At 46.5% G+C, this 26,548-nt stretch overlaps 1 protein-coding gene across 4 annotated transcripts in view; it reads left to right on the forward strand.

Annotated features, from left to right (window-relative positions):
- plekhh1 (pleckstrin homology domain containing, family H (with MyTH4 domain) member 1) overlaps positions 1-26,548 on the forward strand; it is a 66,930-nt gene that overhangs the window by 31,414 nt on the left and 8,968 nt on the right. For 3 of the 4 annotated variants that reach the window (XM_045717964.1, XM_045717970.1, XM_045717968.1), the window contains exons 6-28: positions 1,735-1,816; positions 2,212-2,816; positions 4,130-4,261; positions 4,433-4,645; positions 5,793-5,871; positions 6,153-6,244; positions 6,365-6,512; positions 7,910-8,049; positions 8,141-8,251; positions 8,372-8,458; positions 12,396-12,557; positions 13,558-13,638; positions 15,494-15,673; positions 18,152-18,263; positions 18,693-18,805; positions 21,487-21,663; positions 21,878-21,975; positions 22,154-22,331; positions 22,525-22,680; positions 23,176-23,273; positions 23,443-23,599; positions 23,727-23,875; positions 24,078-24,207. In XM_045717964.1, coding sequence (XP_045573920.1) covers positions 1,735-1,816; positions 2,212-2,816; positions 4,130-4,261; positions 4,433-4,645; positions 5,793-5,871; positions 6,153-6,244; positions 6,365-6,512; positions 7,910-8,049; positions 8,141-8,251; positions 8,372-8,458; positions 12,396-12,557; positions 13,558-13,638; positions 15,494-15,673; positions 18,152-18,263; positions 18,693-18,805; positions 21,487-21,663; positions 21,878-21,975; positions 22,154-22,331; positions 22,525-22,680; positions 23,176-23,273; positions 23,443-23,599; positions 23,727-23,875; positions 24,078-24,207 — 3,480 coding nt within the window. The remainder of the gene's footprint in view (positions 1-1,734; positions 1,817-2,211; positions 2,817-4,129; positions 4,262-4,432; positions 4,646-5,792; positions 5,872-6,152; positions 6,245-6,364; positions 6,513-7,909; positions 8,050-8,140; positions 8,252-8,371; positions 8,459-12,395; positions 12,558-13,557; positions 13,639-15,493; positions 15,674-18,151; positions 18,264-18,692; positions 18,806-21,486; positions 21,664-21,877; positions 21,976-22,153; positions 22,332-22,524; positions 22,681-23,175; positions 23,274-23,442; positions 23,600-23,726; positions 23,876-24,077; positions 24,208-26,548) is intronic. The other variant, XM_045717965.1, reaches the window with a different exon arrangement.

The following is a 26,548-nucleotide window of genomic DNA, read 5'->3' on the forward strand; positions in this document are numbered from 1 at the left end:
TCTTCACCAAACTAGATCTCAGGAGTGCTTACAACCTGGTGCATATCCGGGAGGGAGACGAGTGGAAGACAGCGTTCAGTACGACCTCAGGGCATTATGAGTACCTCGTCATGCCGTATGGGTTGATGAATGCTCCATCAGTCTTCCAAGCCTTTGTAGACGTGATTTTCAGGGACCTGCACGGGCAGGGTGTAGTGGTGTATATTGATGACATTCTGATATACTCCGCCACACGCACCGAGCATGTGTCCCTGGTGTGCAGGGTGCTTGGCCGACTGTTGGACCATGACCTGTACGTCAAGGCTGAGAAATTCCTGTTCTTCCAGCATCCGTCTCCTTCCTAGGGTACTGCATTTTCACCTCGGGGGTGGAGATGGAGAGTGACCGCATTTCAGCCATGCATAATTGGCCGACTCCCACCCCGGTAAAGGAAGTGCAGCGGTTCCTAGGGTTTGCCAATTACTACCGGAGGTTTATCCGGGGTTTTGGTCAGGTAGCGGCTCCCATTACCTCACTGCTGAAGGGGGGCCCGGTGCGTTTGCAGTGGTCGGCTGAGGCGGACAGGGCTTTTGGTCACCTGAGGGCTCTGTTTACCTCGGCTCCCATGCTGGCCCATCCGGATCCCTCTTTGGCATTCATAGTGGAGGTGGACGCGTCCGAGGCTGGGATAGGAGCCGAAGCTCCGCCCCTGTGCCTTCTTCTCGAAGAAGCTCGAAGAAACACCCTTTTCTCATCTGGACTGACCACCGCAATCTGGAGTAGATCCGGGCAGCGAGGAGACTGAACCCTCGCCAGGCAAGCTGGGCCATGTTTTTCACCCGTTTTGTTTTTTCCCTTTCCTACAGACCAGGTTCCCAAAACGTGAAAGCAGACGCACTGTCCCGACTGTATGACACAGAGGAGCGGCCCATGAATCCCACTCCCATACTCCCGGCATCCTGCCTGGTGGCGCCGGTAGTGTGGGAGCTGGACGCGGACATTGAGCGGGCGTTACGTGCAGAGCCCGCTCCCCTCCAGTGTCCCGCTGGGCGTCTGTATGTTCCGTCTGCTGTCCATGACCGGTTGATCTATTGGGCCCACGCGTCACCCTCCTCTGGTCATCCTGGGATTGGTCGGACGGTGCGCTGTTTGGTTGGGAAGTACTGGTGGCCTACCTTGGCCAAGGATGTGAGGGTTTATGTTTCCTCCTGCTCGGTGTGCGCCCAGTGTAAGGCTCCTAGGCACCTGCCCAGAGGGAAGCTACACCCCTTACCCGTTTCATAGCGGCCTTGGTCGCACCTGTCGGTGGATTTTCTTACCGACCTCCCCCCCTCACAGGGAAACACCACGATCCTGGTCGTTGTGGATCGGTTCTCTAAGTCCTGCCGTCTCTTCCCTCTGCCTTGTCTCCCTACGGCCCTACAGACTGCGGAGGCCTTGTTTACGCACGTCTTCCGGCACTACGGGGTGCCTGAGGATATAGTGTCTGATCGAGGTCCCCAGTTCACTTCGAGGGTCTGGAAGGCATTCCTTACCTCAGGGTTTCATCCCGATGGTAATGTTTATTGTAAGTGCTTGTGCACGTGTTGATTGGTGCGCGACGGGTTTTGTACCCATACCTTGTTATTTTTATGCCGTTGGTTTTGCAATTAAACTGCTCCGGCTATTGCCAAGTTCTGCTCTCCTGCGTCTGACTTCCCTGCCACCGGTTACACACCCCTTACATTGTTATCTTCTTTTTGTACTGTTTTTCAGATGGAGATTGAGAACCAGCAACTGAAGATGTCCAACCTGAAGCAGGCAGAACAGATCATGATGCTGCAGGACAAACTCCAAGGTGATCCTCCTTCCACCACAGCTGTACAAAACTCCTAGGAACTTTAGTTAATCTACCCAGAATACTCTCTGAGAGTGCCACACTCTGTTTTAATAGACAGACACCCTCGCCCGAGGCATTGGATGCTTGCCAGCTGCTAGTCAGCTGCTAGTCAGCTGTTTTCACCGCAATAACAACTATGAGGATCTGTCCGAGTGGGAGTATGTAGATTATGAAGAGAAGGGGGCCCAGCACAGAGCCCTGGAGCACACCCTATGTTACTTTGATAGTATCAGGGCCTAGTCACCTTAGTGGTAGACTGCTGTTGGCCTATGTTGTACAGAGCATCTTGTGATATTGCCAAAAGCTGCAGTTGTATCTCTAGATTGACTATATTTTCCCCTCTTGTTCAATAGCTATCTTGGAGAACCCTTCATCTCCTGGACCACCCACCTCTCCTTCCACAGACACCCACCAGGTACCCTGCAGCTCCTTATACCCCCCAAGCTGTCCTGGGACCCCGCCTGTCCAGGAGGAGACAGGCTGGGGAAGACAGACAGGCACAGGGGACAGGTCAGAGCAGCCCTGTAAACGGAGCGGTGACAGAGGGGACAGAGGAGACACAACAGGCCATGGCACAGTGACAGTAACCCTGTCAAACACTCCCTCTCTGGGCAGCAGGGGCAGGGAGACTGGGGCTGGACCTGGTAGTCCTGTTACAACCACTCAAGGTCAAGACCAACCACTAGGTGGTGCTACTCCCAGAGACCACTCCTCAGACGAGCTCAGCAGCAAGTTCCGCTCCCAACGTCTGCGCTCCTCCTCCTCTTCCTCCTCCTCCTCTTCCTCCACCTATGAAACAACCCACGGGGGTCCCAGTATCCCTGACACCCTTACTCCAACCTCCACCCCTAAAAGCCCTCTCCTCTGCCGTTCTCCGTCTAACTCCCACCCCTTCCAGACCACCGCCCAGACCCTGGCTCAACCCTCCCATACTGGGACCAGCATGACCTTACCCAAGGTGTGATAAGTTCTACATTCCTAACTAGTGGCCCAAATCATCTGTCATTAGAGTGATCTTTCCCTTGCTTGTATCTGTGCACCTGTGTCGTACATTTCTTGTAACTCAGGGATTCTTGGAAAACGAACAATCTGTACTTTTTCCCCCACATTGTTTCTTAATTAATATTAGTAACATTTGAAATACTGTATATATTTTGATAGACCAAAGTATCAGCTATCAAACGATGTAAAGCAACAACCTCCTAATTCTCCGTCAGACACCATAAAGGGCATTTAATTTACATTTACATAGGCCTTGATTGTTTAATTCTAACATTATATGTAATACAAATAAGTCTAACTTAATATGTAAAACAAATCTCTGAACGTATATTTGTTTTGTTTAATAGCGCTATACACTGAGTGTCCCAAACATTAGGAACATCTGCTCTTTCCATGACATAGACTGGCCAGGTGAATCCATGTGAAAGCTATGATCCCTTATTGATGTCACTTGTTAAATCCACTTCAATCAGTGTAGATAAAGGGGAGGAGACAGGTTATTAAAGAAGGATGCTTAAGCCTTGAGACAACTGAGACATGGATTGTGTATGTGTGCCATTGACAGGGTGAATGGGCAACTTACAAAAGATGTAAGTTCCTTTGAACGGGGGCTATGGTAGTAGGTATCAGGTGCACCGGTTTGAGTGTGTCAATAACGGCAATGCTGCTGGGGTTTTTCACACTCTACAGTTTTCTACCTGTATCAAGAATGGTCCTCCACCCAATGGACATCCAGCCAACTTGACACAACTGTGGAAAGCATCGGAGTAAAAATGGAACAGCATCCCTATGGAAGGCTTTCGACATCTTGTAAAGTCCATGCCCCGACAAATTGAAGCTGTTCTGGGGGCAAAAGGGGGTGCAACTCAATATTAAGAAGGTGTTCCTAATGTTTTGTACACTCAGAATATAGAATTGGGATCCTTTGCTTCGGACAAGGGCTTTTCCAGTCATAGAGCCGACATGGAAATGAATACTATCGAAAATATTTTGAAAATTCTAAAAACAAATCTTTCCACTTATAGAATTGCCCTAAATGTAATTTTTAAGCTTAAATAATGTTAGAAAATCTTCTTCTTTTTTCAACTATAAAAATAAAGCTCCCATGCTTTGTCCCAACTTTCAAGAATCCCTGCACTGTTTGACTGTGCCTATGTATGATGGCCGCTCTGGGATGTAATCAGTTAATAAACTTAGTTGAACTTGAACCACATCGATCAATCGATCAAATTTCAATCAATCATGTCATCTTTATTTGTGAACTTACAGGTGCGGACGCCCCTGACCCCCCGCGATAGCATCCAGCTGGTGAAGAAACACTACAGCCAGCCCCAGCCTGGAGGTCTGGACCGGCTGCACCACCTCAATGTCCCCATAAACATGATTGCCTCCAGCACCCAGGTAAAGGGAGGGAGCATGCTCAGCTCTATCCTGTTGTACAAAAACAGTGAGAGGGTGCCTGAAGTCAACAGTCTGTCACGTAACAACGGAAAAAAAGAGGACCTGACCTCACTCGATGTAGTTTCAATTATAGTATTTGTTTGTTTTATTTTCATCTTCTGCACCCTGTAGAGCCCTGTGTCCCCATCCAACTGCAATCATGTCCTGGAAGAGACAGATATAGACGACGGACTGCCTGACGGTATGGAGGGGGTGGTGGAGGGGGCCGGGGCCAAAGGTCCTCCCAAGGAACAAGTGTTTGTTAGGCTGGCTGAGGAGCTAGAACTGCTGGACCCGGATGTCCTGAAACCCCCCACCCCTCCTCTGCACCGGTTCCCCTCCTGGGTAAGATCAGTGTTGAGGGTAACTCATTACAAAAGGAACGCGTCAAGTAATCATATTACTTTTAGGAGTAACAGAGTAAAGTAACGTGTTACTTTTTCAAGTTGGGTAATATTATTACAGTTGCTTTGTGTTTCCATGATCCGATCTCGACTTGTTTCCTCATTTAGTTCCCGAGCGAGCGGAGAAAGGCTGTTTGGAGAAATGTCATGACAGGTGCTGTCCGTATACATGTATAGAGGACGCACCGCTGATCTTTGCCATGGATCGCTTCTGTGATAGCAGGGCTTTCCCGTCTAGTGTCAAGTGTGTGGTCTCTAACCAGAACTAGTGGCTCGAGAGAAATATCTTGAATGAAAGGATAGGAAATCTGGCCAGATGTTTGGCTTACAGTATATTTGGCTAATTAAACAGCCCATATATATATATATATATATATATATATATATATAGCGCTGCACTTGTAGACTAGCACAGGAAAGCAGCGCCACAGATAAAAGGAGAAGCTAGTGATCAAACCTGAGTTACTAAGTAGCCTATCTTTTTTTTCATGAAAGTAACGCAAACTAATATGACATGTTACTTTCCACACAAAGTAATATTGTAAAGTAATGCGTTACTTTTGTTAAATGTAATGAGTAATATGTAATATATACTGTATATATAAGTGTTTTTTGCAGTTGTCTCATCTGTGTATGTGTGTGTTCCTGTAGAGTGGCTGGGAGCAGCCAAAGTATTGTTATACAGATGCGGCCAAATATATTGACACCCTGGCACCATGTCTTCTAAAATAAGTTGGAATTGAAAAAAACTTTCATTGTTCATATGTGTATTTGTTTGATTTACACGTGCACAGAACCCCCCCAAAAAAAACTGAAGTAAGCTGAAAGTAAACTGAAGTTGAGATTTTTCACTTCAAAGTTCAAAATAAATGATTTAATCATTTATAATTCAAATGAATTTGGTTGGAGGCAAGTGATTCTTGTTAACTGCTAATCTATCTCACCTGTGGTAAGTTTCAGGGTAAAAATAGCCATCCAACCCGTTTTATAAAGAGAGAGAGCGAGAGCTCTATTGCCAATATATTTGACCATATCTGTAAAACACAAACACACGCTCATGCTTGCACATTGATCTATGTGCTCTACAGGAGAGCCGTATCTATGCTGTAGCCAAGTCAGGGATGAGAGTATCAGAGGCGACTGCAGCAGCCAGAGGTCCTGGACGAGGTGAGTTACCCTGCTTATGTTGGAAAAGACTCTCTGTGTCTGTGGGGGGGTTACAGTATGGGATCTGTCAGTGCTCCTTTTGATGTAACATCCTCTCAGCAGACAGGGCTAAGAAACACCTGTGCAGGTGCGATCTGGGAAGCTTTTATGAGCTCTTTAAAGAGATGTGTAAGGACGGAAACCTGTTTTTTTAATCAGCTGTGAAGAAACATAGGACTTACACAACTATAATGATCACCTTGCGTTCTCGCTGGATCACATACATCTCATGTTTTCTGCAGGATCCAGCTTACCGCAGTACCCCTCCACAGGACCATTCACTCACCTGATTTACAAGAATATCAGTGTGCCCGTGTATACCACACTCAAAGGGGTAAGTACCATACTCTACAGTAGCTCGAATTGTGACAAACTGACAATGCCATATCAACTTCCTATGGACTGTGGTATGTACTGAGGAATATCTAAAAGTCTCTCCTGTGTGTGTCTGCAGAAAGCCACTCAGATCAGCAGTGTGCCCCTGCATGATGATGACTCTGGTTCGGAGGACGACAGTGGCTCTCTGGCCAGCCTCAGGACCTCCACCCTGGGCCCAGACAGGAAGGGAAGCACCCCTGGGAGCCCTCGCGCCGTCAAGAGGGGTGAGCATTGCTACATCAGCGTTGTTATCCTTCATAGTTAGCTGACACTGATTTAGTCAATTCTCCGGTGCTTATTTTAATGTCTAGGAATAACTATAGGTTGTTGGTCCCTGACACAAGAAGGAACATACACTACATGACCAAAAGTATGTTGAAACCTGCTCGTCAAACATCTCATTCCATAATCATGGGCATTAATATGGAGTTGGTCCCCCCTTTGCTGCTATAACAGCCTCCACTCCTCTTGGAAGGCTTTCCACTAGATGTTGGAACATTGCCGTGGGGACTTGTTGGAAGCAAAGAATCATCTAGAATGTCATTGTATGCTGTAGCGTTAAGATTTCCCTTCACCCGAACTAAGGGGCCTAGCCCGAACCATGAAAAACTGCCCCAGACCACTATTCCTCCTCCACCAAACTTTACAGTTGGCACTATGTATTGGGGCAGGTAGCGTTCTCCTGGCATCCGCCAAACACAGATTGGTCAGTCGGACTGCCAGATGTTGAAGCGTGATTCATCACTCCAGAGAACGCATTTCCATGCTCCAGAGTCCAATGGCGGCGACCTTTACACCACTCCAGCCAACGCTTGGCATTGCGGATGGTGATCTTAGGCTTGTGTGTGGCTGCTCGGCCATGGAAACCCATTTCATGAAGCTCCTGACAAACAGTTCTTGTGCTGACGTTGCTTCCAGAGGCAGTTTGGAACTCGGGCGTGAGTGTTGCAACCGAGGACACGCTACGTGCTTCAACACTCGGTGGTCCTGTTCTGTGAGCTTGTTTGGCCTACCACTTCACGGCTGAGCCGTTGTTGCTCCTAGATGTTTCCACTTCACAATAACAGCACTTACAGTTGACAGGGCAGCACCAGCAGGGTAGAAATTTGACAAACTGACTTATTGGAAAGGTGGCATCATATGACGGTGCCACGTTAAAAGTCACTGAGCTCTTCAGTAAGGCCATTCTACTGCCAATGTTTGTCTATGGAGATAGCATGGCGGTGTGCTTGATTTTTATACACCTGATAGCAACAGGTGTGGCTGAAATTGCCGAATTCACTAATTTGAAGGGGTGTCCACATACTTTTTTATATATAGTGTAGTTACAGGGTCTACATCAGTGTTTCTCAACTTTTTTGTACTGTACCAGGGACCAACAAGCTATGGGTCTTCTCTATGGAGGCCTGCTTACATGTAAACTAATACTAAACTAGTACTTACATGTAAACTAGTACTAAATGAGTGCTAGGCTAGCTAACCATCTAAGGGACCATACAGCAACATCCGGAGGACCAGTTGAGAGACACTGGTCTAGTGTATGACAATAAGTCCATCAGCTGTCGGTCATCTGAGTCACCTGTCTGTCAATTTGTTGACCTCTGACCTTTGATTTGTCCAGGTGTGTCCATGTCGTCCATCAGCTCTGAGAGTGACTACGCCATCCCACCTGATGCCTATTCCCTTGAGTCTGACTACTCTGAGCCGGAACACAAAGTCCAAAGAACATCCTCATACTCCTGTGAGAGCCTGCGAGAGCCTGTGAGTGACCATTTACCATACAATACAATGCAAAATTAAACAAAATGATACCATACCATACAATACAACAACACTGGATGTTACCACCCAGGAGATGCTGGAGAAGTCAGGGTACCTGCTGAAGATGGGCAGTCAGGTGAAGGCCTGGAAAAGACGCTGGTTCATCCTGAGGAACGGAGAGATACTCTACTACAAGTCTCCTGTGAGTCTCCACACGTCATCACTATGTGCTTTTCTGACAGAATTAGTTCAACAATAGCCTGGTCCCAGATCTGTTTGAGCTGTATTGCCAACTCCAATGGTCTTGCTCATGGTCTTTCAGAGCGACGTCATACGGAAGCCTCAGGGTCAGATGGAGCTGAACTCTTCCTGCAGGATCGTCCGTGGAGAAGGAGCACAGACATTCCAGGTGAGGGATATTGAAGAGGGACTGAAAACCAAGATTTTGGTTCTAGTTCCGAGAGCACCTCTACACACGCACACACCCTAGCCTACCACCATTACCAAACTGGGTCAAAGAGAAAGGGCAGCATTCCTCTAGAGGGGCTTAACATCATCAGGGATAGCCTTGCAGGGAATGGAATGTTGTGTTCTAAAGCTGATTCTCATCTTTACTGATCTGGTGATGTGGTGTGTTTGTTTGTGTGTCTGTGTGTGTGTCTGTTTGTGCGTGCGTGTGTGTGTGCATGCGTGTATGCTTGTATGCGTGGCGTGCATCCGTGTGAAGAACGGCGCTGGAATGTATAGCTGCTGTTTTTTCGGGCTCCTGACCAGTTCTGCTATGTTGTGTGTTTTTTTTTTCGCTGAAATTAACTTGTTTTTTACATAATGTTTCCGCCATCATTTCCTATGACCAAAAAGAGCTTCTGGACATCAGAACAGTAATCACTAACCTAGATTCGGATGGCAATTTCTACTTCAATGAGTCGGCGGCACAGGACATACTGCTCACCCCGGATCAGGTCCTAGTCACTGACACTCGGAAGGGAAAGAGACGGCGATATAGCGGCCAACGTGTGGTACCCTGATGAACGTGTGGGTACCCTGATGAACGTGTGGGTACCCTGATGAACGTGTGGGTACCCTGATGAACGTGTGGGTACCCTGATGAGCGTGTGGGTACCCTGATGAGCGTGTGGGTACCCTGATGAGCGTGTGGGTACCCTGATGAGCGTGTGGGTACCCTGATGAACATGTGGGTACCCTGATAAACGGCGGCGAGTAAGTAAAGCACCTCTACCCTCTGTTGTGTTGCCGAATGTACAATCACTGGAGAACACACGGGACAAGCTGGACAAGCTCTATCCTATCAACGGGACCTGAAGAACTGTAATATCCTATGCTTCTCGGAAACTTAGCTGAACAAGGACACGGATCATGTTCTAGCTGGTTTGTCTGTGCATCGGTAGGACAGAACGGCAGCGTCGGGTAAGCTCAAGGGGGGTGGTGTGTGTCCCTCTGTTAACAACAGTTTGTGCGCTATCGCTGATATTAAGGAAGTCTCGAGGTTCTGCTCACCTGAGTTAGAATACCTCATGATAAATTGTAGACCATACTATTTACCAGGAGAGTTTTCATCTATATTTTTCGTAGTTGTCTTTTTACCACCACAAACCGCTGCTGGCACTAAGACCACACTCAACAAGCTCTATAGCGCCAAAAACGAACAACAAAATGCTCATCCAGAGGCGATGCTCCTAGAGGCCGGTGATTTTAATGCAGGAAAACTTAAATCCGTTTTACCTCATTTCTACCAGCATGTCACCTGTGCAACTAGAGGCGAAAAATACTCTAGATCACCTCTACTCCACACACAGACATGCATACAAAGCTCTGACCATTACTCTATCCTCCTGATTCCTGCTTAAAAGGAAATCTCAAACAGGAAGTACCAGTGACGCGCTCAATACAGAAGTGGTCCGATGATGCGGATGCTAAGCTACAGGACTGTTTCGCAAGCACAGACTGGAATATGTTCCGGGATTCATCCGATGGCATTGAGGAGTTTACCACATCAGTCACCGGTTTCATTAATAAGTGAATTGATGATGTCATCCCCACAGTGAGCGTATGTACATATCCCAACCAGAAGCCATAGATTACAGGCAACATCCGAACTGAACTAAAGCTTCCGCTTTCAAGGAGCGGTACACTAACCCGCACGCTTTAAAGAAATCCCACTATGCCTTCCGATGAACCATCGAAGGCAGCGTGTCAATAAAGGACTAAGATCAAAATCCTACTACACCGGTGTTGACAATCATCAAATGTGGCTGGGCTTGCAAACTATCACGGATTACAAAAGAAAACCCGGCCACGAGCTGCCCAGTGATGCGAGCCCACCAGACAAGCTCAATGCATTCTATGTTCGCTTCGAAGCAAGCAACACTGAACCATGCGTGACAGCACCGGCAGTTCTGGACGATTTTATAATCCTGCTTTCCACAGCCAATGTGAGTAAGACCTTTAAACAGGTTAACATTCACAAGGCTGGATCAGGGTGCATACTCAGAGCATGCACTGACCAGCTGGCAAGCATCTTCACTGACATTTTCAACCTCTCCTTGACCCAGTCTGTAATACCAACATGTTTGAAGCAGATCATCATAGTCCCTGTGCCCAAAAACACCAAGTTGTCTAAATGACTATCGCCACGTAGCGCTCACATCTGTAGCCATGAAGTGCTTTGAAAGGCTGGTCATGGATCACATCAATACGATCATCCCAGACACCCTAGACACACTCAAATTCACAAACCGCCCCAACAGATCCACAGATGATGCAATCTCTATTGCACTACACACTGCGCTTTCCAACTTGGACAAAAGGAACACCTATGTGAAAATGCTATTCATTGACTACAGCTCAGCGTTCAACTCCATAGTGCCCTCCAAGCTCATCACTAAGCTAAGGATTTCCTGACGCGACGCCCCCAGGTGGTGAGGGTAGACAACAGCACATCCGCCACGCTGACCCTCAACACGGGGGCCCCTCAGGGGTGCATGCTTATTCCCCTCCTGTACTCCCTGTTCACCCACGACTGCATGGCCGTGCACGACTCCAACACCATCATTAAGTTTGTCAATGGCACAACGGTGGTAGGGCTGATCACTGACAACGATGAGACAGTCTATAGGGAGGAGGTCACAGACCCCTGGCAGTGTGGTGCCAGGACAACAACCTCTGCCTCAATGTCAGCAAGACAAAAGAGCTGATTGTGGACTGTAGTGGAGCAGGTTTAGAGCTTCATTTTTTACATTTACATTTTAGTCATTTAGCAGACGCTCTTATCCAGAGCGACTTACATACATTTCAATTCACTTCATACATACATACATGTATATATTTTTCCCCGTTCACGTTCCTCAGTGTCCACATCACTAAGGATCTATAATGATCCAAACATACCAACACAGTCGTGAAGTGGGCACAACAACACCTCTTACCCCTCAGGTGGCTGAAAAGATTTGGCATCAAAAAGTTCTACAGCTGCACCATTGAGAGCATCTTGACTGGCTTCATCACCGCATGGTATGGCAAAGGCTCGGCATCCAACCGCAAGGCGCTACAGAGGGTAGTGCGTACGGCCCAGTACATCACTGGGGCCAAGCTCCCTGCCAACCAGGACCTCTATAACAGGTGGTGTCAGAGGAAGGACATAACAATTGTCAACGACCCCAGCCACCCTAGTCATATACTCTTCTCTTGGAAAGCGGTACCGATGCACCAATTCTGGAACAAACAGGACCCTAAACAGCTTCAGTTAAGCAAATAGCTACCCGGACTATCTGCACTGACCCTTTTTGCACTAACTTTTTTGACTCATCACATACGCTGCTGCTACTGTTTATTATCTGTCACTTTATTCCTAGTTATATGTACATATCTACCTCAACCAACTCGTTCCCCTGCACATCAACTCAATACTGGTACCCCGTTATATATAGCCAAGTTATCAATACTCATTGTGTATTTATTATTACTTTTATTATTGCGTGTTTAACTTTTTTATTATTTATCTATTTCCTTTCTCTCTGCATTGTTGGGAAGGGCCCGTAAGTAAGCATTTCACTGTTAGTCCACACCTGTTGTTTATGAAGCATGTAACAAATAAAATTTGATTTGATTTGATTTGTGTGCCTGTGTGTGTGTGTGTGTGTGTGTGTGTGTGTGTGTGTGTGTGTGTGTGTGTGTGTGTGTGTGTGTGTGTGTGTGTGTGTGTGTGTGTGCTTGCTGACATGTACGTGTCTGTGCCTACCTGCTTGCACAGGCACACTTTCACAGGCATGCTTTCACACTCAATAATGCATTTCTCTCATATTTTCTCCATCTCCTGTTCTAATCAGTTGATAACGGAGAAGAAGACGTTCTACCTGACGGCTGACTCTCCCAACATCTTAGAGGAGTGGATCAGAGTTCTACAGAACATTCTCAAGGTCCAGGCCAGCAGCCCCGTCCCAATGGAGACCACTGCAGCCAAACCCACCGTGAGGGGCTGGCTCACTAAGGTCAGGGGTCAATGCATCACTAGGCTGGAGGTGGGGCCTAAGATATGAGGCTTATGGAGATGATAAACAGACAGCATGTTTAAGGGGATTGGCTTGAGCAAGGCGAGGTACAGAATGACTTATCTTGATCACATAATGGGTGGTTCATTGAGATGTAAGCAGGATGGTTTGTAGATCACAGATTCTGGACACAGCCTTGCTCAGGCGATCCTTTCAAACACACAGTTGTCATGGAAGCTTTTAACTCGTCTTTTTAATGGAAGGACAACCCTTATTTCAAAGGCAACACAGAACAATACAGCTATTCTCGCCCAATATGTCCTGTTATATCAACCATATGTTTCATATTGGGACACAGGGAAGTTTAAACTAACCATTCTGTCGACTGAAAGTCACAGTTTGACGGAAGGATTTCACTTTCAGCAGATTCCTGGAAAGCTAATTTGCGTTGGGACACGGCTATGGTTAGCACCCCTTACTGGTCAGGGGATGGTGGAATGTTTGAGTGATATCCCCCCTTTCACTCCATCCCCCTCTGGCTCTTTCTTGTCTCTCTCCGCTGAGGTGTATCTGTCAGTATGGTTAATACAGGGGGCTTGGCAACCTTCCAACAATGGAGGGGTGTCTGTTACGGCTGACTGACAGATGAAACCTCCCTCTACTCTTCCTTTAAAGAGGCTTTGATCTCTACACTATGACGTTACACACCTCAGAGCTCTATAGTGATGTACTGTTGGCTCACTACCTCTCTCGCTGCATATTTGACCTTTGACCCTGATGAGAGATGTACAGCTGGGATTATGAGTCATGATGACATGTGGCCAGAAATCCACACACACACATACACACCCACCCACTCTCTAGTGCCGCCTGGTGTTCAAATGAGAAGTATGCGATACAGTCAGTGGTAATGAGTGTATTACCCTCAAACTTTCTCCTCGCTCTCTTTTTCTCTTTCTTTCTCTCACTCTCTTTCTCTCTCTCGCTGTCTGTCCTCTAGGTGAAGCATGGTCACTCTAAGCTGGTGTGGTGTTCTCTGGTCAGCAAGGTGTTTTATTACTACAGGAACCAGGATGACAAGGTACTCCCTTCCTCTTCTCCTCCTAAACTTACCCTCAAGTGTCCTCAATTGTTGCCAGTCTCTATATCAGGGGTGCTCACATTTTTGGGTTTGGTGGGACGCAGGCCGAACAATAAAGGGTAAGCAAAATATTTCTACACATTTATTCAGAAACATAAAAGGTAAGCAATAGCTTTTTAGGGTCTTGAATCAATAGCTTTTTTAAATGTAATCATAAAATTACACTTCAAACATTAATCAAATTGTAGCCATATATTTTGACACCTAACACATTCTGATTACCAGTATTAAAGATTTATTCAAATTTTTACAATTATAGCATAGAAACTGCAACCAAGTTTCTATGTTCATAAAACTAAAAACAAGTGTATCTTTAAAGTTAAAGGTGTTACACATAGGATTTTGTAGTATTTTTGCATTGTCATTTCAGAAAATGTCCATAATGTATCTGGCGCTAATAGTGGAATGATAGTGTTTCACAGTATTACTTAACCGCCAGTGTTGTGACTCGCCTATTGATTTCTCTCGCGGGAGCAGCGTGCGTCTGTTGTCAAAATGGGAAACTGTTCTGACTTTGTGGCTGGGTTATCTAGTGAAAATCTCTGTCATTTCCTGGTTGCTAAAATTCTACACTGTTCGCTCAATTTCAGTTTGTGAGAAAACAAGCACTGAATAGTGTAAGGAATCATTGCACAATTTAAATCGCTGTGAAATATCTTTCCAATAACCAAAAAAATATGTTTTTACAGCTGTTTGTAACAGTTTTGGTCCACCAGCTTCAAACAGCTTTAAAAACAATATTTGTAGTTGTTGAAAATATATTTCACAGCGGTTTAGATGGTATGGCAGGTAGCCTGGCGGGTAGGAGCTTTGGGCCAGAAACCAAATGGTTGCTGGATCAAATCCCCGAGCTGACAAGATAGAAATCTGTTGTTTTGCCCCTGAGCAAAGCAGTTAACCCACTGTTCCCTGGGTGCTGATGACGTGGATGTTGATTAAGGCAGCCCCCGCACCTCTCTGATTCAGAGGTTAAATGTGGAAAATGCATTCAGTTGACTGACTAGGTATCTCCCTTTCCTTTCCCTACACTATTCAGTGCTTATTTTTTTCACATAAACTGAAATTGAGTGAAAGGCTTAGAATTTTAGCAACCAGGAAATTACAGAGCGATTTCCACTAGATAACACAGCCACAAAGTCAGAACAGCTTTCCCATTTTGACAACAGATGCCACTCCGGCGGGAGAAATCAATAGGCGAATATCACAGCCAATCACAACAATGGCGGCTAAGTTGTACTGTGAAACACTATCATTCCACTATTACTGCAGATATATTGTGGACATGTTCTGAAATGCAAAAATTCGAAACAATCCTATATGTAACACCATTAATGTCCTGCAATTCCACATATTTTGCCATGGGATGGAGTTTTGTTTTTGCAGTTTTGATGCTAATTCCCTGCATTTCTACATATTTTACCATGACTTATGTCATGTTCAAATGATATCTGAGTGAGAGTGACTAACAAAAGCAATGGGGGCCCCCTGGAGGTCAGGGATCCTGGGCACATGCTTTGGGTGCCCGGTCAGTAATTCAGACATGATTACTACAAGGCTTAGATAGCTGGCTAGACTAAGTTATCTATAACATGTTAGCAGACATGGGCTAATTGATTGACTGTCAGTGACTGACATAACATGAGGAACACTGCTGATGCACTAGATCATGTATTTCTTTTTTGGTCGGGGGCCCCATAGTGGTCCTGGCGGGCCAAATCAGACATCACCCTAGTTTGGTTGGCTCTGCTCCATATCATATTTGAATATATTCCCTAAATGTGTGTGTGCGTGTCAGCTCCCCCTAGGCCAGCTGCGGATGCGTGAGGCGGTGGTGGAGGAGGTGGACAGGTCATGTGACTCGGACGAGGACTACGAGGCCAGTGGGCGTGGCTTCTTGTCATCCCACTGTACCCTAGTGGTGCACCCCAGAGAGCAGAGCCCCACCTATCTGCTCATAGGCACCAAGCAAGAGAAGGTACAGCACTCTAAAACTACATTACCCATACAGCCCCTCACCTACCTGCTCATAGGCGCCAAGTAAGAGAAGGTACAGTACTTATAACTCCACACTAACCCTAACCTATGACCTCTTCCTATGGAGATAGATAAGTCCCAGTATTATGTAAATAAGTACAGTGCAACTCACAATATTTGGAAACAGGAAACACAATACTCAAATGTAAATCGCAATCCACCTACAAATCAAATCAAATTTTATTTGTCACATGCGCCAAATACAAGTGTAAACCTTAGCGTGATTTTGTACGTTTGCCCACTGACAAAGAAATTATCAGTCTATAATTTTAATGGTAGGTTTATTTGAACAGTGAGAGACAGAATAACAACAAAAAAATCCAGAGAAACGGATGTAAAAAATGTTATAAATTGATTTGCATTTTAATGAGGGAAATAAGTATTTGACCCCCTCTCAATCAGAAAGATTTCTGGCTTCCAGGTGTCTTTTATACAGGTAACGAGCTGAGATTAGGAGCACACTCTTAAAGGGAGTGCTCCTAATCTCAGTTTGTTACCTGTATAAAAGACACCTGTCCACAGAAGCAATCAATCAATCAGATTCCAAACTCTCCACCATGGCCAAGACCAAAGAGCTCTCCAAGGATGTCAGGGACAAGATTGTAGACCTACACAAGGCTGGAATGGGCTTCAAGACCATCGCCAAGCAGCTTGGTGAGAAGGTGACAACAGTTGGTTTGATTATTCGCAAATGGAAGAAACACAAAAGAACTGTCAATCTCCCTCGGCCTGGGGCTCCATGCAAGATCTCACCTCGTGGAGTTGCAATGATCATGAGAACAGTGAGGAATCAGCCCAGAACTACACGGGAGGATCTTGCAAATGATCTCAAGGCAGCTGGGACCATAGTCACCAAGAAAACAATTGGTAACACACTACGCCGTGAAGGACTGAAATCCTGCAGCGCCCGCAAGGTCCCCCTGCTCAAGAAAGCACATATACATGCCCGTCTGAAGTTTGCCAATGAACATCTGAATGATTCAGAGGACAACTGGGTGAAAGTGTTGTGGTCAGATGAGACCAAAATGGAGCTCTTTAGCATCAACTCAACTCGCCGTGTTTGGAGGAGGAGGAATGCTGCCTATGACCCCAAGAACACCATCCCCACCGTCAAACATGGAGGTGGAAACATTATGCTTTGGGGGTGTTTTTCTGCTAAGGGGACAGGACAACTTCACCGCATCAATGGGACGATGTACGGGGCCATGTACTGTCAAATCTTGGGTGAGAACCTCCTTCCCTCAGCCAGGGCATTGAAAATGGGTCGTGGATGGGTATTCCAGCATGACAATGACCCAAAACACATGGCCAAGGCAACAAAGGAGAGGCTCAAAAAGAAGCACATTAAGGTCCTGGAGTGGCTTAGCCAGTCTCCAGACCTTAATTCCATAGAAAATCTGTGGAGGGAGCTGAAGGTTCGAGTTGCCAAACGTCAGCCTCAAAACCTTAATGAGTTGGAGAAGATCTGCAAAGAGGAGTGGGACAAAATCCCTCCTGAGATGTGTGCAAACCTGGTGGCCAACTACAATAAACGTCTGACCTCTGTGATTGCCAACAAGGGTTTTGCCACCAAGTACTAAGTCATGTTTTGAAGAGGGGTCAAATACTTATTTCCCTCATTAAAATGCAAATCAATTTATAACATTTTTGACATGCGTTTTTCTGGATTTTTTGTTGTTGTTATTGTTGTTGAGGATCAGCATGGCAGATGTGTTGTTACCTACCCTTACCACTTGGAGACGGCCCGTCAGGAAGTTCAGGATCCAGTTGCAGAGGGAGGTGTTTAGTCCTAGGGTCCTTAGCTTAGTGATGAGCTTTGAGGGCACTCTGCTGTTGAATACTGAGCTGTAGTCAACAAATAGCATTCTCACGTAAGTGTTCCTTTTGTCCAGGTGGGAAAGGGCAGTTTGGAGTACAATAGAGATTGCATCATTTTTGGATCTGTTGGGGCGTTATGCGAATTTTAGTGGGTCTAGGGTTTCTGGGATGATGGTGTTGATGTGAGCCATGACCAGCCTTTTAAAGCACTTCATGGCTACAGACGTGAGTGCTACGGGCCGCTAGTCATTCAGGCAGTTCATTTTGGCAGTTAGCTACCTCAGTATTATAAACTGGGTGGTTCGAGCCCTGAATGGCTGACAACCGTGGTATAACCGACCGTATACCATGGGGATGACAAAACATTTATTTTTACTGCTCTAATTACATTGATAACCAGTTTATAATAGCAATAAGGCACCTTGGGGGTTTGTGGTATATAGCCAAATACCACGACTAAGGGCTGTATCCAGAACAGCCCTTAGTCATGGTATATTGACAATATATACCACATCCCCTCCGGCCTTATTGTTTAAATATAATACACAGTCACATCTTGGCACTTCCCTATCTCCATTATTTCCCATTGGTTCCTGTCCAGGACACCTGGCTGTATCATCTGGCGGTGGCAGCGGGCAGCAGTGCCAGCTTCAAGGTGGGCACAGAGTACGAGCAGTTAGTCGGGAACCTACTGGACGTAGAGGGTGACCCAGGTAAGACATCCACAGTCACCAAATCAATCAATCAGTCGGTCACTCAGCCATCCAATCAATAAGTCTGTATGCCTGACATCACAAAATATGACACGAGAGGGCTACTGACTAACAACAGTTGACTAGGAATACCTTAAAAGATCTGTATCAGATGCCAAGGATCCAGATTTTAATATTATTTTCAACCAGGAGGACTGACTACTGAAACCTCTTGATCTAGTCTTCAATCTGCAGACAGTGTTTATGACTGGGCTCTAGTAGGGCTGTTCCTGGTCAGCTGTTGCACCACTTGAGTTTGTAACCCTGTGTGTGTGTGTGTGTGTGTGTGTGTGTGTGTGTGTGTGTGTGTGTGTGTGTGTGTGTGTGTGTGTGTGTGTGTGTGTGTGTGTGTGTGTGTGTGTGTGTGTGTGTGATTGTGTTCTCTCTCAGACTCTGCATTGTGGAGGAGGGAGGCTCTATGTTTCTGTAAAGATGGCCTGCGCTCCCCTCTCACCACTCTCCCCTCTGAAGCTTTGCAGACTGAAGCCCTCAAACTCTTCAAGGTTGGTCCCTTCATCTCTCCCTCTCTCATCCTCTCCTTTGCTTCAACTTCCTTCACTTCCTTTCTTTTAGTCCCTTTAGTTTCTCTTCCTTTGTATTTCTTCACATCCCTCTCTCTTTCTCCTCTCCTGGCTGCATTCATGTCTACTGCTCTGACTGAGGCCCCCAGCCCTTCTGTCAGTCTGTTTGAGGCATCGCTCCTTTTCTTCTCTTGGACCCACTCCATGCCCCTCTACCCTAGCGCCGCTCAGAGATCAAAGCCTCACAGTAGGGGTCTCGCGCTCATTAGAAGTATGGAAGAGAGGTAATGGGGGTGATCATCTCATCTGTTTGAATCAAACCATTCTTCTTGTACTTGTCCTTGTTGGGCGGTAGATGGATGTAATAGAATGAGGAGGGAGAGTGAGAGACAGACAGCACGGTGAATGTGAGAAGTAGCTGGGAGAAGGGAGTGGGACAGGGACGGGGGTAATAAAGTGGATCTGGAGGAGTATGGACCTTGATCTTGGATGTATCCTGTTCCTCTCTTTTCAATTCAGCCGCCCAGTCCGCCTCCCCCTCCCCTTCTCTCTATGCTTCACTGAGCTTTCCCTCGGCCCCACATTTTGGGTGGTGTTCCATATATAGAGGAATAGATTCATTAAGCTCACTCGCAACCCTTTAAAGTCTCTGTTCCTGTTCAAATACTTTGAACATGCACCCTTCTCTTCTGTCCTCCCCGTCTTTGAAGTATAGTCCCTGATCTGACACGACTGGGTTAGTGAAAAGCTCTTTCATTTTCACAGTATTCATTTATAGTGCCTTGATCCTGACGGTGAACATTCTCTCGTTGCCCTCCAGCCATGACATGACCGGCTTGTTTGACGGCTACATCCTGACTTGGTTTCATTAGAATAGTAATCAGTCTCCAAGTAGGAAACACCATCATGTTGCTGCATGTTTCATGACAATTTTTGGACCTGAGTTGGGTTGTCTCACAACCGTATGTATTTGCTTCCACCTGCTGGTGGAGAGGTGGTATTATGCTGACATATCATTGCATGTGTTTTAGATTGACATCGCGGTCTGACAACACAGAGCCACTGATCGACAAATCAACCTTCTTAAAATACATCCAAAATAACTACTCATTATGTGCTCAAGACAACCGATTCTACCCCTTGCTTAAGCTTATAACCTTAAATACATTGATTATATTGTTTCTCAAAGATCAAAATCCAAATAACTTCACAGATCTTCATTGTAAAGGGTTTCAACACTGTTTCCCATTGTTCAATGAACCATAAACAATTAATGAACATGCACCTGTGGAGCGGTCGTTAAGACACTAACAGCTTACAGACGGTAGGCAATTAAGGTCACAGTTATGAAAACTTAGGACACTAAAGAGGCCTTTCTACTGACTCTGAACACAAAAAGAAAGATGCCCAGGGTCCCTGCTCATCTGGGTGAATGTGCCTTAGGCATGCTGCAAGGAGGCATGAGGACTGCAGATGTGGCCAGGGCAATAAATTGCAATGTCCGTACTGTGAGACGCCTAAGACAGCGCTACAGGGAGACAGGACGGACAGCTGATCGTCTTCACAGTGGCAGACCACGTGTAACAACACCTGCACAGGATCGGTACATCCGAACATCACACCTGCGGGACAGGTACAGGATGGCAACAACAACTGCCCGAGTTACACCAGGAACGCACAATCCCTCCATCAGTGCTCAGACTGTCCGCAATAGGCTGAGAGAGGCTGGACAGAGGGTTTGTAGGCCTGTTGTAAGGCAGGTCCTCACCATGTCTGGCAACAACGTTGCCTATGGACACAAACCCACCATCGCTAGACCAGGATGACTGGCAAAAAGCGCTCTTCACTGACGAGTTGCGGTTTTGTCTCACCAGGGCTGATGGTCGGATTCGCGTTTATCGTCGAAGGAATGAGCGTTACACCGAGGCCTGAACTCTGGAGCGGGATCGATTTGGAGGTGGAGTGTCCGTCATGGTCTGGGTCGGTGTGTTCCAGCATCATCGGACTGAGCTTGTTGTCATTCCAGGCAATCTCAACGCTGTGTGTTACAGGGAAGACATCCTCCTCCCTCATGCGGTACCCTTCCTGCAGGCTCATCCTGACATGACCCTCCAGCATGACAATGCCACCAGCCATGCTGCTCGTTCTGTACATGATTTCCTGCAAGACAGGAATGTCAGTGTTCTGCCATGGCCAGCGAAGAGCCCGCATCTCAATCCCATTGAGCACGTCTGGGACCTGTTGGATCGGAGGGTGAGGGCTAGGACCATTCCCTCCAGAAATGTCCGGGAACTTGCAGGTGCCTTGGTGGAAGAGTGGGGTAACAACTCACAGCAAGAACTGGCAAATCTGGTGCAGTCCATGAGGAGGAGATGCACTGCAGTACTTAATGCAGCTGGTGGCCACACCAGAAACTGACTGTTACTCCTTTAGTCAGGGGCATATTGTTCAATTTCTGTTAGTCACATGTCTGTGGAACTTGTTCAGTTTATGTCTCAGTTGTTGAATCTTGTTATGTTCATACAAATATTTACACATGTTAAGTTTGCTGAAAATAAACGCAGTTGACAGTGAGAGGACATTTGTTTTTTTGCTGAGTTTACATGTATCACAATCATTGCAAGTAAAACCTTCTTCATCCTCTTTATCCCTCCTTTCTTCAGTCCTGTCAGCTATTCATCAATGTGCTGGTAGAGTCTCCCTCCATCGACTACCACACATCCCTTGCCCAGAATGCATTGCAGGTGTGCCTGACGCACTCCGAGCTCCAGAACGAGATGTACTGTCAGCTGATCAAGCAGACCAACCGACGCACGCCACACAACTACTCCCTCACTCAGGTATGTTAGAGACTGGTACCCCTTTCCACTAATCAGCATGGCTGGCCTGGTTACACGTTCACTGTGTGTCGAAAAGCACCATCTGGTAAGCAAATATCAGAGTTAGCACAGTTTGGTTCTGGTGAGCAGATCTACCTGTCACTTGTTAAATGTTATGCTTGGTTGCTTTAGTGTTGTATGAGTTGTAGTGAATAGTGTGTTCTCCTCTCCTCAGTGCTGGCAGCTGTTGTCTGTGTGTGTGGCTCTCTTTCTGCCTCAGCAACACTTCCTGTGGTACCTCAGACAGTATCTGCAGCGTCATGCAGACCCCAGGTATACACAGCGATGCACGAACACACACACACACACAAACCGATCGATTAATGATAACCCACCGTCAAAGATAATCCAACTACAGAATAGTATGATCATTGTGTGTGTGTGTGTGTGTGTGTGTGTGTGTGTGTGTGTGTGTGTGTGTGTGTGTGTGTGTGTGTGTGTGTGTGTGTAGGAGTGAGGTGGGGAAGTATGCAGTGTACTGTCAGAGGTCTGTGGAGCGTACCCTACAGAACGGGGAGCGAGAGGCCAAACCGTCACGTATGGAGATCCTGTCCATCCTACTCAGGAATCCCTACCACCACTCACTACCCTTCAGCATCCCTGTTCACTTTATGAACAACACCTACCAGGTAACCCACTAAACACAGACACGCAACCAACTAGCACGCTAACAATCAAACACCTACCAAGTCGGAAAGATGAAGAGGCGCGCGCACAAAAAGTCGGCAAAGTGCAGACCAATGGAAAATAGACTATGAATAAGTACACTTTCTGTTACACCCAATCATTTAAGAAGTCACACTCTCCTCTCCCGTCCTCTAGGTTGTAGGCTTCGATGGCTCCACTACGGTAGACGAGTTTCTGAGCACCCTGACCCAGAGGGTGGGCATGAGGAAACCACACCTGTCTGGCTTCGCCCTCTTCACTGACGACCCCTCAGGGAAAGACCTGGAGCACTGCCTACAGCCCAGCGTCAAGGTCAGTGTGGACTTACATACTCTTATGATTATATACCTGCACACGCATTGTGGCAGTTGTTCCAATAGTACACAATCAAACCTTTTAGTGCCTGCAACTAAGTATAAGGCAGTAAACAGAGGGGTAGACTGGAATCAGAACAGGGAACAGAGACCAGGGTCTGCCCGTAGAGATAGATAGAGGACTCATCTTTTTATCTGTGCCATTATAGCGTCTGTGACAGCATGGGCAGTGCCATTGAGGATATCTCCATCGTAAAGTAGTCAATTGTCTTCTTCTTCGTTGGCTGATTGCGCCCAACTCGTAGGAATCCCCACCCACGTGACTACTTTAAAATGGTGGAAGCCCTCAATGGCAATGTCCATGTTATAACAGGTTTTATCCATAAGGAGTCCTATATCTATGTCAATGGGTTTGCATGGTCAGGAAAACTCCTGGCTCCAAAGTAGAAGACAATTAATGAATTGATCTTTTCACTCTCACCTCTGCCAACAGATCTGTGATGTCATCTCCAAGTGGGAACAGGCCCTGAAAGAACTGCATCCTGGGAAATATGAGGGGACACGCATCGTCCGTCTGACATACAAGAGCAGGTAGGCTTTATCTTGTTTTAGTTCCTTGATGTGCTCATTGTTGAGCTGAAGACACCCAAAATGCATGACGAGGTGCAGACCAGCGGACTTTTGATTAGATTTTTACGAATAACGTATCACTCAGTGCCACACACATCATGCGTTGACCATTGTGATGTCTGTTGTGTAGGTTGTGTTTCCGGGCCCAGGCTAAAGGGGAAACGGACCGTGAGCGCCTCCTGCTGGCCTACCAGGTGAATGACGAGGTCCACCAGGGACACTTCCCCGTCAACAAGGAGTTGGCTCTGGAAGTGGCTGCTCTCATGGCTCAGGTTGGTAGTGCTTTGGTAAGGAGAGGGGCATTATGGGTACTGAAGTACATCATGCCAAAGTTAAAAAAAGAATTTTTTTATGGTCTAACACAATTGACTACAAATGTGTTTTTATTATAAATCACACCCTCTCCCTCCCCAGGTAGAGCATGGTGACCTGGACCGTCCGGCCCCCTTCTCCCCCAGCAGTAGCTCCTGTCCTCAGCCTAAAGCCCAACAGATCCTCGTACAGGCCCTGGAACGCTTCTACCCCAAACGCTACAAACAGGACTGCACCATGGACCAATTCAGGTAATACGCCCATACGCACGACCAGCTCAGGTGAGGCATTACCCTCACACACAGATAAAGTAAGACACAGGCTTCTACCCCAAAACGCTATTAACAGGACTGCAGCATGGGTCAACTCGGGCAATACTGGCCACGTGCACGCATTATACTCAGATAAAGATACCTATACAGACAGACTAATTATTTCTTCAACTCCCTTCAGAGACCTATCAGAGCGTCTGGCCACTAAGTGGTCAGTCCTGCGTGGCTGCAGTGCCTCAGAGTGTGTCAGAATCTACTTGACCGTCGCTAGGAAGTGGCCGTTGTTTGGTGCCAAGCTCTTCAGTGCTAAGGTAAGTGGGGATGCAAGTAGACTGAACAACCGCTACCGCGTTCCTGAATATGTATTCTACTGCAAGGGTCCAACATAGTGTATCTGTACTGTAATTCCAGCTTTTGCTGAATCTGTGTTCGGTGTCCCCAGTGACTTGGAAGGTCTCTTTATAATCAAATAAATGTTTCTGTCCTCTTTCCTCTTTTTGGAAGGCCAAGTGTTTCAGTATTTGCCCAGACAATAGCCCATTCCTATTGAAACTGTTAGTAGCACCGATATTCATGTAGTGGTACAGGTGTATCCAGTCTGACACCGACAGGCTCCTGAACAGCTTCTATCCCCAAGCCATAAATCTGCTAAATAGCTAACAGAATGGCTACACGGACTATCTCGAATCAAATGTTCATCAAATCAAATTTTATTAGTCACATGCGCGCGAATACAGCACGTTACAGCACCTTACAGTGAAATGCTTACTTACGAGTCCCTAACCAACAATGCAGTTTTAAAAAAATACGGATAAGAATAAGAAATAAAAGTAACAAGTAATTAAAGAGCAGCAGTAAAATAACAATAGCGAGACTATATACAGGTGTGTGCTGGTACAGAGTCAATGTGTGGGGGCACCGGTTAGTTGAGGTAATATGTACATGAAGGTAGAGTTATTAAAGTGACTATGCATAGATGATAACAACAGAGAGTAGCAGTGGTGTAAGAGGGGGGGGGGCAATGCAAATAGTCTGGGTAGCCATTTGATTAGATGTTCAGGAGTCTTATGGCTTGGGGGTAGAAGCTGTTTAGAATCCTCTTGGACCTAGACTTGGCGCTCCGGTACCGCTTGCCGTGCGGTAGCAGAGAGAACAGTCTATGACTAGGGAGGCTGGAGTCTTTGACAATTTTTAGGGCCTTCCTCTGACACCGCCTGGTATAGAGGTCCTGGATGGCAGGAAGCTTGGCCCCAGTGATGTACTGGGCCGTACGCACTACCCTCTGTCTGAGTTGACCCTTGTACTTTATTCTCTATGCATACTCACAGGACTCACACACACTGACACTCCAACACACACATAACATGCACACACATTTATACTGACTCTACACACACACTCACATACAATCATAATTTACGCTGCTGCTACTCTGTTTATCATATATCCTGATGCCTAGTCACCTTACCCCTATACATACAGTATCTACCTCTATCACTCCAGTATCCCTTCACATTGTAAATATGGTACTGGAACTGACCTTGTATATACACTATATATACAAAGGTATTTGGACACCCCTTCAAGTTAGTAGATTCGGCTATTTCAGCCATACCCGTTGCTGACAGGTGTGTCAAATCTAGCACACAGCCATGCAATCTCCATAGACAAACATTGGCAGTAGAAGTGCTCAATGACTTTCAACATGGCACTTTCATAGGATGCCACCTTTCCAACAAGTCAGTTAGTAAAATGTCTGCCCTGCTAGAGCTGCCCCGGCCAACTGTAAGTATTGTGAAGTGGAAATGTCTAGGAACCGTCTAGAAGTGGAAATGTCTAACAGCTCAGCTGCAAAGTGGTAGGCCACATAAGCTCACAGAACAGGACCGCAGAGTGCTGAATCGCGTAGCGCGTTAAAATCGTCTGTCCTCCGTTGCAACACTCACTACCGAGTTCCAAACTACATCTGGGAGGAACGTCAGCACAACAACTGTTCGTCAGGAGCTTCATGAAATAGGTTTCCATGGCCGAGCAGCCGCACACAAACCTAAGATCACCATGCACAATGCCAAGCGTCGGCTGGAGTGCTGTAAAGCTCGCCGCTATTGGACTCTGGAGTGGTGGAAGCGCGTTTTCTGGAGTGATGAATCATGCTTCACCATTTGGCAGTCAAATCTGGGTTTGGCGGATGCCAGGAGAACGCTACCTGCCCCAATGCATAGTGTCAACTGTAAAGTTTGGTGGAGGAGGAATAATGGTCTTGGGCTGTTTTTCATGGTTCAGGCTAGGCCCCTTAGTTCCAGTGAAGGGAAATCTTAACACTACAGCATACAATGACATTCTAGACGATTCTTGTGTTTCCAATTCCCTTGGGATGAATTGGAACGCCGACCGTGAGCCAGGCCTATTGGCCCAACATCAGTGCCCAACCTCACTAATGCTCCTGTGGCTGAATGGAAGCAAGTCCCCACAGCAATGTTCCAACATCTAGTGGAAAGCCTTCCAAGAAGAGTGGAGGCTGTTATAGCAGCAAAGGGGAGACCAACTTCATTTTAATGGCCATGATTTTGGAATGGGATGTTCGATGAGCAGGTGTCCACATACTTTTGATCATGTAGTGTAGCTTCTTACTTTCTCGTGTTCTTCTTATTT

Source organism: Salmo salar, chromosome ssa01, assembly GCF_905237065.1.
Source record: "Salmo salar chromosome ssa01, Ssal_v3.1, whole genome shotgun sequence".
In the NCBI taxonomy this organism is placed as follows: domain Eukaryota; kingdom Metazoa; phylum Chordata; class Actinopteri; order Salmoniformes; family Salmonidae; genus Salmo; species Salmo salar.